This window comes from Abrus precatorius, unplaced genomic scaffold (genome assembly GCF_003935025.1).
Source record: "Abrus precatorius isolate BTA unplaced genomic scaffold, Abrus_2018 Scaffold4, whole genome shotgun sequence".
In the NCBI taxonomy this organism is placed as follows: domain Eukaryota; kingdom Viridiplantae; phylum Streptophyta; class Magnoliopsida; order Fabales; family Fabaceae; genus Abrus; species Abrus precatorius.
This window is the reverse complement of record NW_020874384.1, coordinates 4,288,500-4,304,254: the sequence shown is the minus strand read 5'-3', so window position 1 is coordinate 4,304,254 and position 15,755 is coordinate 4,288,500. Positions and strand designations below refer to the sequence as shown.

General features: G+C 29.5%; 2 protein-coding genes across 4 annotated transcripts; both read right to left on the bottom strand.

The window, feature by feature from the left end:
• Positions 1-804: 804 nt before the first annotated feature.
• On the bottom strand, positions 805-2,669 carry LOC113864993 (60S ribosomal protein L7a-1). Its single transcript, XM_027499284.1, has 7 exons — positions 2,592-2,669; positions 2,323-2,373; positions 2,042-2,243; positions 1,447-1,616; positions 1,232-1,360; positions 1,033-1,125; positions 805-945 (listed from the first exon to the last, which is right to left on the bottom strand). Exons 1-7 carry the CDS (start codon positions 2,592-2,594, stop codon positions 814-816), a joined length of 780 nt encoding a protein of 259 aa, XP_027355085.1. The 5' UTR covers positions 2,595-2,669; the 3' UTR covers positions 805-813.
• A 7,784-nt stretch (positions 2,670-10,453) lies between these two features.
• Positions 10,454-15,329, bottom strand: LOC113864974 (E3 ubiquitin-protein ligase RNF4-like). 3 transcript variants are annotated; one of them, XM_027499251.1, is made up of 6 exons: positions 15,128-15,329; positions 14,170-14,445; positions 14,020-14,074; positions 12,128-12,243; positions 11,209-11,432; positions 10,454-10,832 (listed from the first exon to the last, which is right to left on the bottom strand). In XM_027499251.1, the coding sequence occupies exons 2-5, from the start codon at positions 14,428-14,430 to the stop codon at positions 11,211-11,213; spliced, it is 654 nt and encodes a 217-aa protein (XP_027355052.1). In that variant the 5' UTR covers positions 14,431-14,445; positions 15,128-15,329; the 3' UTR covers positions 10,454-10,832; positions 11,209-11,210. The 3 variants fall into 3 exon arrangements, with proteins under 3 accessions (XP_027355052.1, XP_027355053.1, XP_027355054.1); XM_027499252.1 differs by having other exon boundaries at positions 10,566-10,832; positions 14,170-14,463; XM_027499253.1 differs by lacking the exon at positions 15,128-15,329 and adding an exon at positions 14,670-14,786 and having other exon boundaries at positions 10,566-10,832.
• Positions 15,330-15,755: the final 426 nt, after the last annotated feature.

The following is a 15,755-nucleotide window of genomic DNA, read 5'->3' as shown; positions in this document are numbered from 1 at the left end:
AGCGATTTTATTTTGGTACAGACTATCCATTAAGCCATTGTTTTGTGAAAAATACTTTGATTGCCTTGGGAATGGAGCGTAGTCGTTTTCAGTGTTGTTTATGACCAGTATTTCCTCATTAATCGTAGATGCTAAAAAATGCTACCGAAAGGAAGACATACAAGCTTCAAAGCTTCAAAAACACTAAAAAAATTCTTCAAAGAAAATAAGAACGATGGATTAAACGATTCCACTACAGTTAAAATTAATTATTAAAATTAAAAAATCTAGAAAACTAATTTTACAATTCATGCATTATACACATTCATTTCATAATAGTCACTGTACTTGATTTTACAATCAATATTAAAAAGCTTCATTATAAATGACAAACTTAGAGCAAAACCTGTAGCTCACGACCGTTTTCTCAACGTCTTACCTTTCCTATCACAACGACATCAAATATAGCAAAAGCTAACTTATACGTGCAGGGGATGGCTTGAAACTCAGGATGGTAGGTACGTTTATCAGGGAACATGAAGTCTACGATAAATGTTCCGGTGATCGACCATTTCAAATTCTAAAAGCAAAGTAAATTATAACTATATCAGAAATCAGAAATCAGAAATAAAAAATTTGATGCTCGGCATCCTCATGCAATTCTTCTATAATGTAGCCGAAATAAGTCTTATGCCAAATGGAAGAAATATTCAGTGGGCATCATATTTTAATGAAATACTCTCATGTAAATAACAAATGTTCTTGTTAAAATAGACTAAAATTAAAAAAAGACACCAAAAAAACATACGGAAAGCAAGAAAATACACGAAACTCCTAAGACATCCTCTGAGCAGCTTCCTTAGCTAGGAGCTTTTCCTTTGCCTTGGTTTTGGCTTGGGATTTGGATCCCATGATCCCACCTCCCCACTTCTTTCTGTACTCATCAAACTTGTCATTGAAGTTAGCCTGAAAGGAAACCAAAACAAAAGTTGTTACATTTTTTACAAGTGTGTTGACAGCGGAAAACAGGCAGAATAATTCAATTATCATCACCTTGATAGCCTCTAAGACTCTGCTGAACTCCAATTTGTCCTCATTCTTAACAGTTGTCAAGCACAAAACAGACGCAGTTTTCTTATGCACAATCTGTTGAAATACACATTGATTAAATCAGCCACTAGCTTAGAGTTGTAAAAGAAATTTAATCCATTCATAAACAGGAATTAAATCACAATATTCAAACAAGTATTACCGATCCCAATCGTGCCTTGCCCTTCACAATGCAGTATGGAATTTCCATCTTCCTGCACAAAGCTGGAAGCCAGACAACCAATTCAATTGGGTCCACATCATGAGCAATCACAACAAGCTGTGCTTTGTTCTGCAAGGTAAAGATAACTTGACCATTCATTCATCAATATCACCAAAAGAGGGGGTAAAACTGCAATCATACAGTAATAAAACAACCTGCTCAATAAGGTAGGTAACATGATTGAGACCATACTTCACAACAATAGGCTTCTTAGCTTCAACTGTCTTGCCCTCAGCCTCAGCCTGAGCCCTTTTTAATAGCCGCTCCTTCTTTTCTGCTTTATCCTCAGGCCTGTACTTCAGAAGAATCTTGAAAAGGCTTGTTGCTGCAGTTTAAATTAACATAGATAATAAAAAGAGTGATAGTAATACAAATTAATCAGCAAACATGTGAAATTAGGTACATAACACCGGAAGTACTGTAGCAGAAAGCAGTTATCAATAATGCAAATAAACTCTAAACGAAAACAGAAACGCAACTCACGAGCAATCAGCAGAACCCCATACATATTCACCATCTCAGTCACAATAACTATGATAATTTGCCAGGGTTTATTTCAACAATATGATACAATTTATCAAAATGGTATTCGATTCTATTTTGTTTTTTTATACAAATAACGAAATAAACATATTCTATAACATGGGCATTAAAACATTCTAACATACCTACATAAACAACATGTCTATAGACCTCACAGAACTAAGAAAAAAAACCCTCAGATCCCAATATTATGTTAGTCATTCTTACCTAGGTTTTTGTCGAGGGTCTTAGTGAACTGGTTCAAAGCTGGTGGAACCTTCAACCTCTGCTTCAATATCCTCTTCTTCCTCTGAATCTGGACGGTCTTCGGCCACTTCACGAATCGGGTTAGGTCTCTCTTAGGAGGCAACGCCCCTCCGATTCCGAACTGCTTTGGACGCTTCTCAAACAAAGGATTCGTAACCTTCTCCTGAGGTTTCAAATCAAACAAAATCAAAACAAAAACCAAATCGTGAATTAGATTGAAATTCAAGCAGTTTGTTACATACAGGCTTCTTTTTAGCAGCTGGTACGGGAGCTTTTCCACCTCGTTTGGGAGCCTACAAAATTAAACGCAGGAATAAGCGAGCATTACAGAAATGGTAATGAGGTCTGTCGAATGCGAAGATTCAAACATCAAAATCAGGTTAAAAAGAGACCCAGCAACTAAAATTGACGTGACAATCTGAAATGTCAGAGAAAGCAAGAAAATGAAGAAAATGAAGATAGTTAATGCAGAGAAAATCAGAACTCATAGGTAGACCTCTGATTTACTCACCATTGCTGCAGCTGCTGTGTAACTGCGACGCGAGTAAAACTGAGTCTCAGAAAAACCCTAACTAGGTTTGTGCATTATATATGTACAATGTTGGATCTGGGCCACCGCAACTGGATCCGCTCCGGCCCGCTTGTGACATACTTCTTAAAAAAACTTTTTCTTTTCAAAATTTAGTGAGTGTGGCGGTTTTATTTTGATGGACAGTGTAAAATTATTTCATTTGAACATGACATATTAAAATATATTTTAATTGAACTGAACCTTTGTAAATACGCTTTAGAGATATATTCATCTATAATTTTTAACTTAGAAAAAGCTTTTCATAACTAATTTGACATCATAAATAATTATATTAATAAAAATATATATTTATCTTACTTTATATTTTATATATAATTTAGTTTATAACTAGAGAATGAATTGTAAGTTCTTTACATAATTGAATATGTTAAAAAAAAATTTAGAAACATTCAAAATTTAATTATAATTTAAAAAAATTTCAATAATCACATAATTAAAATATAAAATATTAATAAATAAATATAGTTTAAAATGTTAAAATTAAAAGTATTAAAAAATTATTTTTATAATATTTTAAAAATTAATTCATATATTTATTTAATTATTTTCATAATTGTAAAAGAAATATTTAAAAAATATAAAAGAAATATTAAAAAGTTGAAGTGTTTTGATTCAATTATATATATATATATATATATATATATATATATATATAAAGTAAATATAACATTCAAACTTAGTTTATATTTAAAATATTATAATTTATTTATCTATTCATTTATTATAGTATAAAAATATTAAATATGTAAATCTAATAATTATAATAAAATTTTAATAATAAATTTATATATTATCTTTTTATTATAATGATATTTAATATTATTGAATTGATTTTAATTAGTTACTTTTAATTTAAAATTTAAATTTATAATCATTAATGTAACTTTTAAAAATAAAACAACACCATTCTTAAAATTTAATTACAAAATAATTTTAGTTAAAAGATAAATAAAAAGAAAATTATGATAAAAAATTTAAATAATAATATCACAAATCTTGTAATATCAATATTTTAATAATTATATATAAATTTTCTCATACTAATGTAAATTTAAAAACTTATATTCAATCTGAATTTTTCATTTAACTTACATTATTCTCTTATATATGTTGTTTTTTATTTGTATTATAATTTATTTATTTATTTATCATAAAAACAATTTTATAATAGGTCAATACAAAAATATTTTTTTTCATTTATATATTAGCATATATCATTTAAGAATTTTATTCAATTTTTGTGAAATTTTTTAATGTAATTTAATTGATATTTCTTTTCTGTTTTTAATATTTTTCAATAATTATTTTTTATTTTTAATATTTAATAAATTTAAATAATTTTTATTAAATATCATTCATAACAAATTTGTTATTGTTGTTTTTTTAAATTGTTTAACTATCTATATAAAACTTTATATAAAATTAATTCTAATAATTTTTTTTAAATTTAATTTAAAAGTAATAGTTATAAATCAATGATAATTTTAATTTTTAAGTTATACAAAATATTATAATTAACTTTAATAAATAATTATTAAAGTTAATTAATATTCAGTATATTGTTTTTGTTTCTAACGTGTATTAACATTCGTTATGACCATTCATATTACTACGTAAGTGAATCTAAATATTTTAAATCTTAATAATTATAATTTTTGTTATAAATATATATAATAACAAGTAGGTGAAACATAATTTTTTTTAATAATATAACATTTATATCACCAATAATATAATTTAATCAGTATTTTAAAATTTAATAATTATAAATTTTGTGATAAATATATACAATAATAAGTAATTATAATTAATTTTACATATAGATATAGATGTAAATAGATAGATATAGATAACTTCAAATTACTTACTTTTTAACCTAAAATATTTATATTTTAACAACAAATGATATAAATATATAATTTTGAAAATATTTTAATCCTTAAAAAAATCTTTTATTCCTTGTTGAATGACTTAGACACATGTTTTTCTTAAATATAAAAATAAAAATTGAATAATTATTTTAAAAGATTAAAATAAAAAATTATAATTTTACAAACTAAATATTTAATTAAAGATATTTTTTGCATTTTTATTTAAAATATTAATATTAAACAAAAGTATATTAATAATTTTAGCAATCCCTTTATCATTTAAATTTTAAAAAATTTTAATATATAATTTTCATATATATCACTAATATTAGTTTCTGTAAGTCGTTACTCTTATTAGAATTTATTATTTTTATTTTAATAGCTTTTGCATAATTTTTTTTTTGCCACCACAATGGGTTAAAAGCCCAAAAATATATCACTCTAAGATGCACAAAGCTAAACAGTCCAAATCCAAGAAAGGCCGAAGACACAAAGGAGCTATATAAAAATAAGAGAAATGAATGTATATTTTAAGGTCTAATTTATCAAGTCTATCAACACAAAGATTGGCTTTCTTATAGGTGTGACTAAACTTGATAAATTTAATATTCTTAAGCAACTATTTTATGTTATGAATCAAATAGTACGGAGGATGAAAGTAGTTTTTGATAGTAAGTACTAAAGATATAGCCTTTTTTTTTTTGCTCAACAAAGAAATATATATGTATTACTAATCAACAAGCACCAGAGGTGCATTACAACAGTAAATAATTTGTATGATTAATGTATAACAGACCAAACACTAGCTAGGTGTTGCTGCAAGATATAGCCTGTTTAGAATAACTCTTAATCCAAATAGTGGTGATATTATTCTGTATAACTAACTAAAGTCCAAAATATATGCCTAACAATTTAGCTTCAATATAAAGTTTTAGCTTTTGAGAGGGGAGAGGAATCCATCTAAACTGACCTTGGTCCTCTACAATTGTGACAATAGCCTTAGATTTGCCCTTGTAGCAAAGTTGAAAGTGTTCAAAATCACAAAACATTTGATGAATATGAGCAACATGTTGAAGGCAGGAATTCTAAAAAAGGATGGCATTCCTATTCTTCTAAAGATGCCATATAATAATCTCTAAGCACATGCATGATAATCTCAAGAACATTATTACATCTAGAGTAGAGAAAAATGCTAGACATGCCTCTTATATGTCTCTCAACATTGGTTAAGAGCCTACAATGGGTAACTTTTCACAAAAAAAAAAGAAAAAGAATAGCTTTGAGAGGCTCATCCCAATTCCAAATTATTTTAAACAAAGAAGCATTAGAATTAGAATCATGGTTATTAGCATAAATAAACTTATAAGCAGATTTAATAGAAAAATTTTTATTCTTATTGAGCTACCAAAAAACAGTGTATTGCATCCCAGATATAATTAGAGATTTTAAACAAGAAATAGAATAACAAATTGGAGAAGGAAGAATATTTTTAATTTTATTCCAATCCCACTCACCTTAAGCAAAAAAAAAGGATTACAAGGTCTAAATCAACATTTGGAATAGGCTGCAGGGCAAGTTTAGATAAGTTAGAAATGTAAAAAATCCAATTGTTTGTCTAGAACTTAGTGGTTAACCCGTTACCAACAACCCATCCTAGCCCTTGGTAGAAACTATGTCACACAAAACACCTGTCATTCCAAATATGTGATGAGTAATTACTATTGCCTATACGAGGGATCTTATCAATAAAAAATTTATATTTACTAAAAATGACTTGAGCCCAAAGAACAGGAGGAGAAGTGATCAATCTCTAACACAATTTCATTAAATAAGCTTGATTTAGCATTTGCAAATTCCTAAAACCTAAGTCACCTTATGCTTAGACATACAAATTTTGTCCTAGCCAACATGGTGACATTTCCTGCCCTTAACAGACCCTAAATAAATTGTCTACATATTTTGTTAATTTCATTGCAAACACTCTTAAGGATAACCATAGTTTACATTAGGTAAGAAGGGATATTCATAATACAAGATTGAGCTACAATAACTCTACCAGTCATGGATAATGAATTTATTTTTCAAAGAGATAGGTTTTTCTCGACCTTATCTATTATTATAAAGGTAAAATCCTACTTAGAGTGTTTATGGTGGCTAATAGTGATGCCAATATATCTACCAAAATCCTTAGTAGAACTAATATCCAAGTAATTACTAATTTGTTAGATAATAACAAAATCAGAGTTTTTGGAGAAAAATATGAAAGATTTATCATGATTAAATTTTAGACTAGAGACAAGACAAAATTCATTCAAAACAGTCCTAATGATATTGACATGATGTATGTCAGCAATGTAACTAGCAAAAAATAAATGAGAAATATGAGGCCTAGAGTTACTTAAGAAAAAGGGGGTTCAGCTAGCAGTCATGATTCTATCTTTAATTAGGTGAGTTAACCTTTTCATGCACAACGTAAGGAGGTAGGGAGAAATATGATCTCCCTATCTAATGCCCCTAGAGGGCTAATTTTACTCTTATTTTAGTTTAATAACTTAGAGGCAGAAGAAATGCAATGGTGAATAAGGTTAACTATATTATATTTAAAATTAATTTTTATAATAGTATCTAAAATGAAATTGCATCTCAGTTGATCCTAAGCTTTTTCTAGATCAATTTTAAGAACCATGTATCCATTTCTACCTTTTAATTTACTAAAATAATGCATAAGCTCTTGAATAATTAAGGAGTTATCTATCCCTTGCCACCCATGAATGAAGCTGGATTGATTTTTAGAAATTAAATAAGGAAGAGAGCTTCTAATTTTGTTGGCAAAGATTTTGGTAATAATTTTATAACTAACATAGAGAGGTGGGTTTAAAGTTCTTGATGTATTTACGATTACTAAATTTAGGGATTAAAGTAATTCCAATCTCATTGACAACAACAATTTTCTTAAGGTTAGTAAATATATCTAAAACAAAATCATAGATAAAAGGGGCTAGGAATTCCTATTGATTCTTATAAAACAAAGCATGAAGGCCATCAAGCCCAGAGGATTTAAAATTTTTAAAGCTAAATAGATAGGCTTTAACTACTTATATGGTCACCTTAGAATTAAGTCTAGTATGATCAAATCTTTAGAGGAGGAAAATGATTCAGATCATAAAAATCAACAACCTAAGGAGTGGGATCAAAATAGATATCTTGAAAGTAATTTAGAGCAGTGGATTCGAATCTCACTGGGTCATATTTTCAGGTATTCTTATCATCCTTTAGGGTTTCAATTTGATTACTTTGTTTGCAAAAAATTGTAGCTTTGTACAAATATTTAGTATTCCTATCTCCATCAAATTATCTCTATAATGATGATACCAAAAGGTTTCCTCATCATCCAAAATTAGTGATTATTCCTCTAGAGGGATTTCTTAAGTTTTAATAGAAAAGGATTGTCTCTTATAGCAAATTTTCTAGAAATTCCCTCAATTTTGCTAAAAATATGTTTTTCTTATTGAAGAGGTTGTCAAACACAAACTTATTTCATTCAGAGATATTGGTTTGGAATCTAGATACATTTTCTGTCCAGGGGCTAGAGGAAAGCTAAGAGTTCCTAAGTTGAGTTTTAAAGTCTTTATGAGAAATCCAAAAAGCTCAAAATTTAAAGGGTTTACTAATTTAGTAGGTATGATTACTATCTCTAATATCTCTGTCTAATCTTTCTTTTAAATCTCTCATTTGTCAAGTAAAAAGAAAACTCTTAAATCCTAAATCCTCTAATTCACATGTATCAAGGCAATCAACTATTTTTCTAATACTAAAGAGCTTTTGCATAATTTTACATGCATTATTTTATAAAATTTTAATTTTTAAAAAATAAAATTATGCAATTTGATGTTAAAAATAGTTCTCTCTCTTTATATATATATATATATATATATATATATATATTATTTCCAACATATTTATTTTTTATTGAAGATAATATTCAAATAAAATCAAAGCCATTAAATCAAGCATTTAACATTATTAGTAAAAAATATAGAAATACAAATTGGAATATTATCATAGATATTACTATAAATATTGAATAATATGTAGTTCATAAAATTAATAATTAAATAAGTTTAAACTTTTTATCAAATATTAACCATTTAAATATTAAATAAAAGTTATAAAGTATTTCGCAATTGAGTATATATTATTATTGTTGCTATTATTGTAATAATAAGTTATCTAACTCAGACAATTCAAATATTAACACAGTATTTTGATCGTTTTAAATGATTTAATTTACATAAATCATCTAAATTATTTCTAATTTATATGAGAATATAATATCCAATTTTATTTTTATTTAAGTGAAAATTATATTTTTATTTAAGTGAATAAAGCGAATTTATTAATTTAAGAAAAAAATATTGTAAAAAGATTTGTTTGAAATAAAATCTCAAATTTAAGATTATCATATAACACATCCTTTTTGTATGACAAAATTTAATAGCCGGGGTTAATTATTGAAAATAATTTCGTCATGTTTCTTCAACACTCTCCTTACAAAACCTGTGGGACAAAATTTAATGGTTGAAAATAGTTCTTTTGTCACGTGTTCCTTTAACACTCCCTTTGCAAAACCTGTGTGACACTGACAAAATTTTAGGGTAAATTGTTGTGCACGTACTCCATGATGAAGTAGATCTTAATTTTGGACCATGACTTTGAAGAGTTGAACGACGTTAGATGAGGCCGTACCAGAGGATGGAGCCTCTGGAGCTCTCATGCATGATGTGAGAGACTAAATCCCTTGGAAACCTTCATCGATGGTTCGGGAGGTGCTCAACCCGAGATATACATAAAATTATTTGTTTCAAGAAGAAAAAATCATAGAACTCCCATTTTCTGAGTTTGGAAAAGTATACCCAAAATTTTATGAAATTCAAGATGCTCACTAAATAATAAAAATAAAAAATTAATAAAGTCAGTAAAATTATCTATAAATATATTAAACAATATAATACCGAAATAAAGATTGTAAATATTAATATCGACAATATTACTCTTATTTATAGTTTTAATGAAACAATGACAGGTAAATTAGTAATATTTAAAAAAAGTACTATTTGCATTACTTTAAATTTAAAAATTTTGTTAACCTTAACTTTAGGATAAGTAATTAATAATAATAAAATTTTATTAAAAAAAGTATTTATTATAATTTTATAACTTTAATATAATAACTATATTTTTTTAATAAAAATTTTATGTTTGTAGATATTTAAACTTAGTCCTTAAAACTAAAGTTAACAAAACTTTAAATTTAAAATAAAAAATGTTGATGTTATATTAATAGATGATGGTTTGATGATACACGAGGCAGTAGCTAATGAAAATTTTCATTGCTTTAATCTTCTAACGGTTTAGTTACCAACATCAACTAACAAGCTGTTTTACAATTCAGAATAAAATTTGTTGCTTAAGCAAGCAAACATTCAGTAAAGCAAAAAATAAAAATAAAAAATTTATGCGGTTTTATAAATATGACTAACTTTTATTTAATCCTTTAAACTTTATTTTGTTAATTAATTTTCATAAATTTTAAAAATTTCTAAAAGTCTTAGAGCATGTTTAATTTCTCTTTTGAAAATAATTTTCTATTTTTAAAAATAAAATATAATACAAAAATAGAAAATAAAATATAATACAAATTTGTATTATATTTTCTTTTAAAAAACAGAAAATTGATTTTAAAAGTGAAACCATGCTCTTAGTCATCACCACTTATTGTAACAATGGCACGTTATCGATCATTGAGGCGATATATAACGTGACATATTTAAATGTATGTCATATCAATAAATGATGATGTGGACTATTTTTTATAAATAAAATTACAAGAATCAAAATAATAATAAAAAAAAAAAGGCAAACCAAATTTAATTATAATTATAAGTACTAAATATATACTATCCATCCAGGAGGGATTATACCCATACATTAATCCCTAGACTCAAGAATGGGTCATGACCGGCCTCTTTGGTCCCGTATTATCACCAAAAAAAGCTAAGATTCCACATGAAAGCTCAAGGGAAAAAAAAAAAAAAACTGAGCAAGGAATTATATCTACCATGCGTCTTCATGTAATAATATGATAAATTAAATAAGAGAAACAGTAACTTAACAACAGATTTAGCATCTGCTATGGGGAACATATTAGAAACAACAGTCACTCAGCAATGTCCAGAGTAGAATGTCGGTTTTTCCATTCCCCATTCTCAATGTAGCTTGTATCAAAACCCTGTCGCATGGCAAAAGAGCAACCATTCAACGGTATGCATTTTTAGTTAAACAAAACACTAAAAGAGAAAATTCCCAGTCAAACAAGATTAGGAAGGAATTATGACTATTGCATGGCCCTAACAAAAGCAATAAGCAATAGGAAAATACAATAAAACACACAAAAGAACAGCAAATCAAGTATAGAAACTACTAGTGGGAGGGGAAGGTGTTAATAACGTTTATTTAAAATCCACAAAGACTATAAAGAAAACCCACCAATATAAGTAGCCATTGCTAGACCTACTACTTGTTACATATCTATGAGACAACAAGAAAGCACTTTAAGTCTTTAACAAGCATAAATAATCATAAATGATTTATGTTTTTTACCATACCTTCAACTAGCTGATGGGAGAAACACCCTTATAAGCTCTTTCACAGTAACCTTTTTTCTACAGGTTGGACATTTACCCTGAACACTTATAGCAGCCTTGATGCAATTTTTGCAAAAAATATGACCACATCTTGTTGACATTTCTTCTACCAAAGGGCCCATACATATTGGACAGTTGAAGACAGGCTGCTTTGGAGGTTCAGGTTGCTTTTTAACATCTTCCTTCTACGAAAGAAATATCCAAGTCAGAAACTTGAATTCCAGTAAAGCTTCAGTCATCTAATAAGTTTCTTTATTTGTTTTGAGGGAAATTTGTCATGTTAAAACACATTAAAAGGATGAAGGAAATCAAGTTATGTTTGAATAATAAAATGCTCTACCAACACAACATCTGTGAAAGTAAGCAGCAATATCGAATTGCAAAGTATGCATCAATTCCATTAAATGCAAGTAAAAAAATTTCAATTTAAAAATACTCTAAAATCTTTGTCACTTCGATATTTTAAAATTTGCAAGCCATTCCATCTTTTGTTCTATGGTACCATTGTTCCCACAAAAGCAATTACCCTGCCCTCTAACCAGTATTGACTTGTCCTCGGGCTCCCAAAAACTGCTAAAAAGGTTATTAGTCTCGACAACCAACTACATAGGATGGTGTAATAAGGGAAATTTCAATGACAGGTTCTAAGTCACTGTTAAACTAAATTAAACTGAATGCTACTCTATCAAGAAAATACAAAGTAAAATAAAATAATATAAAGAATACAATACATAAATTCCTAAAGATTATAGCTATAAACAAATCATAAAGAGGTGATACAAAATTATTCAGCAACTGTTTGTTTTTTTTTATGAATGAAAGATTAAGTATAAAAAATAAAAGTGCAAAACAGTATGCCATGTTGCAGGGGATTTTTTACCGTAGAACTGCTACTGCCTTCCAAATTTATATACATATCACAATTAATAATCATTTGATTTGGTGATTCTCTTCGGCGTTTGTGGCGATTATTGTTGGTTACCCTGGTCTGATCTTCTGGAAGGATCATGAATGACAGATAAGTCAACCACCATTACAATCAATAAACATGGAGAATAAAGACCATATAGGAAAAAGGCAACTTAAGATGACATCTAAGCAGCACAAAAAAGTTCCTACCCACCAAGTGTCAAGTGAGCCAGTAAACTCAAATACAGCAGACCATAAGAGCAGAATGATTAAGATATTCAGCATGATATCATATATACTCATTTTTCCGTCAAAAAATTGAAACTCAAGAGTTTCAATTTACTATTAATTTCTTCTGCAATTTCTAAACCATGGTTGACATAAAGAATAAAGCACATCATAGAAAAGGACAACTTGAGTTAACATGTAAGAAGCACAAACTGAATGTTTGGAGAAGACAGTAAACTCACATCCAACAGATCATAAAAGCATAATTAACAAGATATTCAGCACGGTATCTTATGCTCTCAGTTTTTCTTAAAATAATTGAAATTCATGAGTTTGAATTTTCTATTATTGCTCCTGCAATTTCTTCTAGATGCTGACGTTGTGGTGGTCATTGACCTTGCCCAATTTTAAATTTTGATTAACTGGATTCAACTAACAAGTCTTGAATAGAGCTAGTCATTACCAAAGGAACCTAATAGCATGCATAATCCAATGGCCCTAGATTCATCAGCTTAAGCTCTCCACACATGCAATCACACCATTGGTAAAAGACCCTGTAACCCAATCAACATTAGGGAAAGTTTTAGGTGAGGCACCACCGCAATTGATGTTTGCACTGAAGGGAAAACATGGTTTGATTCCATAGTTGCCAGGATTCAGGAATAACAGTACAACACATTCACTGACCCATACATAGCTCTTTAGTACCCTGTCTTTGGCTATAAACAACCATCCAGCATATCTGCCGCTTTATGAAGCACAGATACTATGCACGACACGGATATGGTATGATACGAATACAGGGCTATGGGAGATTCTAGAAAATTCAAGATACTATATGGCCCAAATACGCTAACATGAATTCAAACAACATATTTTACACAAACAAAATATTTGTAAAGAGATATTGATGACTAATTCATATCAGCGTGCTACATTTGCATATCAAAACCGTATGGAAGACAAGACCCACAAGGACTGAGAGCTGCGAGTTGTCAACCATCATCATCAACCTGGGACATCCCAGCCCTCGCACCAACCTGTCACTTAGTAACGACTGACTTCTGCAAGACCCAAAACCACTGCTGCATGCGAAAGCTTTGAGCACTGCTGCATGCGAGACCCATGAGAATCGCAACCCCTATTTATGTAAGACAGGACCCATGCTGCCACAAGCCTTAGCTAGAGGAGATGAGTGATGACGCTGGTCAAAGACTTTGTCTCTCAAGTGTCAAACAATCATGGAATTGAACCTCATAGTTTTAATATTAACTAAGTTAAACGTATTGTATCCACTAGACCGAAGCAGTACCCAAGTGTATTGAGTAATACAGGGGCAGGAGTTTATTTTTTAAATAAAATAAAAAATTGAATACTTTTTGGATACATATCTGACACGTGTCAGTATTAGATATGTGTCCAATATTGATACTTTAGCAAAGTTGGAGTATCCGGGCTTAATAGCCACTTGTGTTCTATTATTGCCTTGCCTTTCATTACCTTTGTTGAGGCAAGTCTACCAGTTATGAGGTTATCTTACCTCACAATTGTTGTCTTCTAAAAACATACTGTTCAGTCAGTACAACCTGTTGAGAAAAAAAGATGTGAAAGTGAAGGGAATAAATAGCATGTTACCTAGATCAACATCAACTATAGTTCTCCCACGAACTCTTCTCGAATTGTTTTTCGCCTAAGACAGAATACAAACAAACAAATGGGATTAATTTCCAACATTGAAAAAATAATAGAAACAAAAGATGTACAATTACAAAAGGGAAGATAAACCTCAGCAAAAGCCCTTGGGGTGCATTCAACAACATCATCATCAATGGCCTCGACATCAATCATTGCAGGTTGAGTAATCTGTGGCTGCTGGTCAGCTTGAACTTCTTGAGGCCCCAACTGAGTTGAAGGTCCCTCCAGCTCACGATTCTCGCCAGCCAGTACACGGTTGGGGTCACCTGGTAAGTTAAGGTCAATGTCCAAGACTGTCTTCTTCCGCCTGTAACTTTTGACAGCAGGCCCCTTGCCTGTCCTGGAGCTCATCTCGGTATAATGTTCCTGTATCAGAGATGCAATCTGAAAAACTCAATATCATAACAAATAAGAATAAAGATTGCACTATGACACGTATCTAGGTACTGAAAAAATGTAAAATAATCCAAAATAATATAAAAAGTACTATTATTAAGGGCAGTGACATAAGTACTATTATCCCGTCAGAATTTGAGTTTTACCTCAGTAATATGCGTAATAAAGGTTAAATTAAAGATCAGCACACCAACATTAAAGGTCGACGCATATTACCAAGATGAAACTCTAATTCTGATTGGAAAGCCGCACCAACAAAACCTATGGTATAAGCTTTGTCCATAAAAAAACTATAACACGTGTATTCTTGTGAACGATGCGGCTTCTTGCAGTGATCATCCCAATTATACTACACACAGTCATCAAATTACCGCAGAATACATATATGAAGTAGTTGATGAAATCATAAGCACCAATACAAACAAAAAAAAAATAAAAATGCACAACACCAGAGGCGAATCCTTTACTAAAAGAAAACCTTATACACAAACTGAAAGAACACTTAGTCCGTCAGTTGTGATCGATCCATGAAAAAGTTGAAAACCCTAAGAAAATACACGCAAGAGACGAAACAGATAATCTATGGTTGTGAGCGATCCGAACAGAGATGAAAACCCTAGGATAATATACGGAAGCAAGAAAAGGAAAGTACCGATGGCGAAAAAGCGGTGGGGGAGAGGGCGAAAGTGAAGTAGGGAAGGGTTGGGAACTGAACGGGGAAGATAGTGAAGAGAAGGAAAAGGGGGTTTTGGTTTTGGACTTAAAAGGAAAAGAATGAAGGAAAGGGGAGAATGAAAGACTGTTGTGAACGGAGATGGGACTCGGGTCGAGACATAGCCACACGCATCCATCGAACCCAACGACTGCAAAACGTGGCCCTCCCCACTTAGCACGTGCTATTTTCAAAAAAAATTTCCATTATAAAACAAAATAAAAAATAATAAAAATCTTCCCTTTTCTCTGGTGAAATATAATAATAATATGATCTTAACCAGTTTGAACATATTGCTTTCAAAAAAAAAAAAATGTAATTTAGAAAAAAATTAATATCATCAAATTTTCCCGTACATTACACAGGCAGGCACATATATCACACATACCTTATATTTATTTATTTATTGACATACATAATTTATATTGTCTAATAATAATCAAGATTTATTTAGCGAGATTTTTAAGTACAACTATAGAAACAAATTATTTAATTCAAGATGCATAAATTTTTAATATATGTTTTTTATGTAACGGGTCAAAAATTCTTTTTTTTTTAATTCTTCTTA

Excerpts from the sequence above, each read along its gene's own strand:
- LOC113864993 (XM_027499284.1), bottom strand. Across the intron at positions 1,617-2,041 it reads GACCCTCGACAAAAACCTAG|CAACAAGCCTTTTCAAGATT; the intron begins GTAAGAATGACT and ends TTTAAACTGCAG. Across the intron at positions 1,126-1,231 it reads GCAAGGCACGATTGGGATCG|ATTGTGCATAAGAAAACTGC; the intron begins GTAATACTTGTT and ends GTATTTCAACAG.
- LOC113864974 (XM_027499251.1), bottom strand. The coding sequence starts at position 14,430 with ATGAGCTCCAGGACAGGCAAGGGGCCTGCTGTCAAAAGTTACAGGCGG. Across the intron at positions 14,075-14,169 it reads CCCCAAGGGCTTTTGCTGAG|GCGAAAAACAATTCGAGAAG; the intron begins GTTTATCTTCCC and ends ATTCTGTCTTAG. Across the intron at positions 12,244-14,019 it reads TATAGTTGATGTTGATCTAG|AAGATCAGACCAGGGTAACC; the intron begins GTAACATGCTAT and ends TGATCCTTCCAG.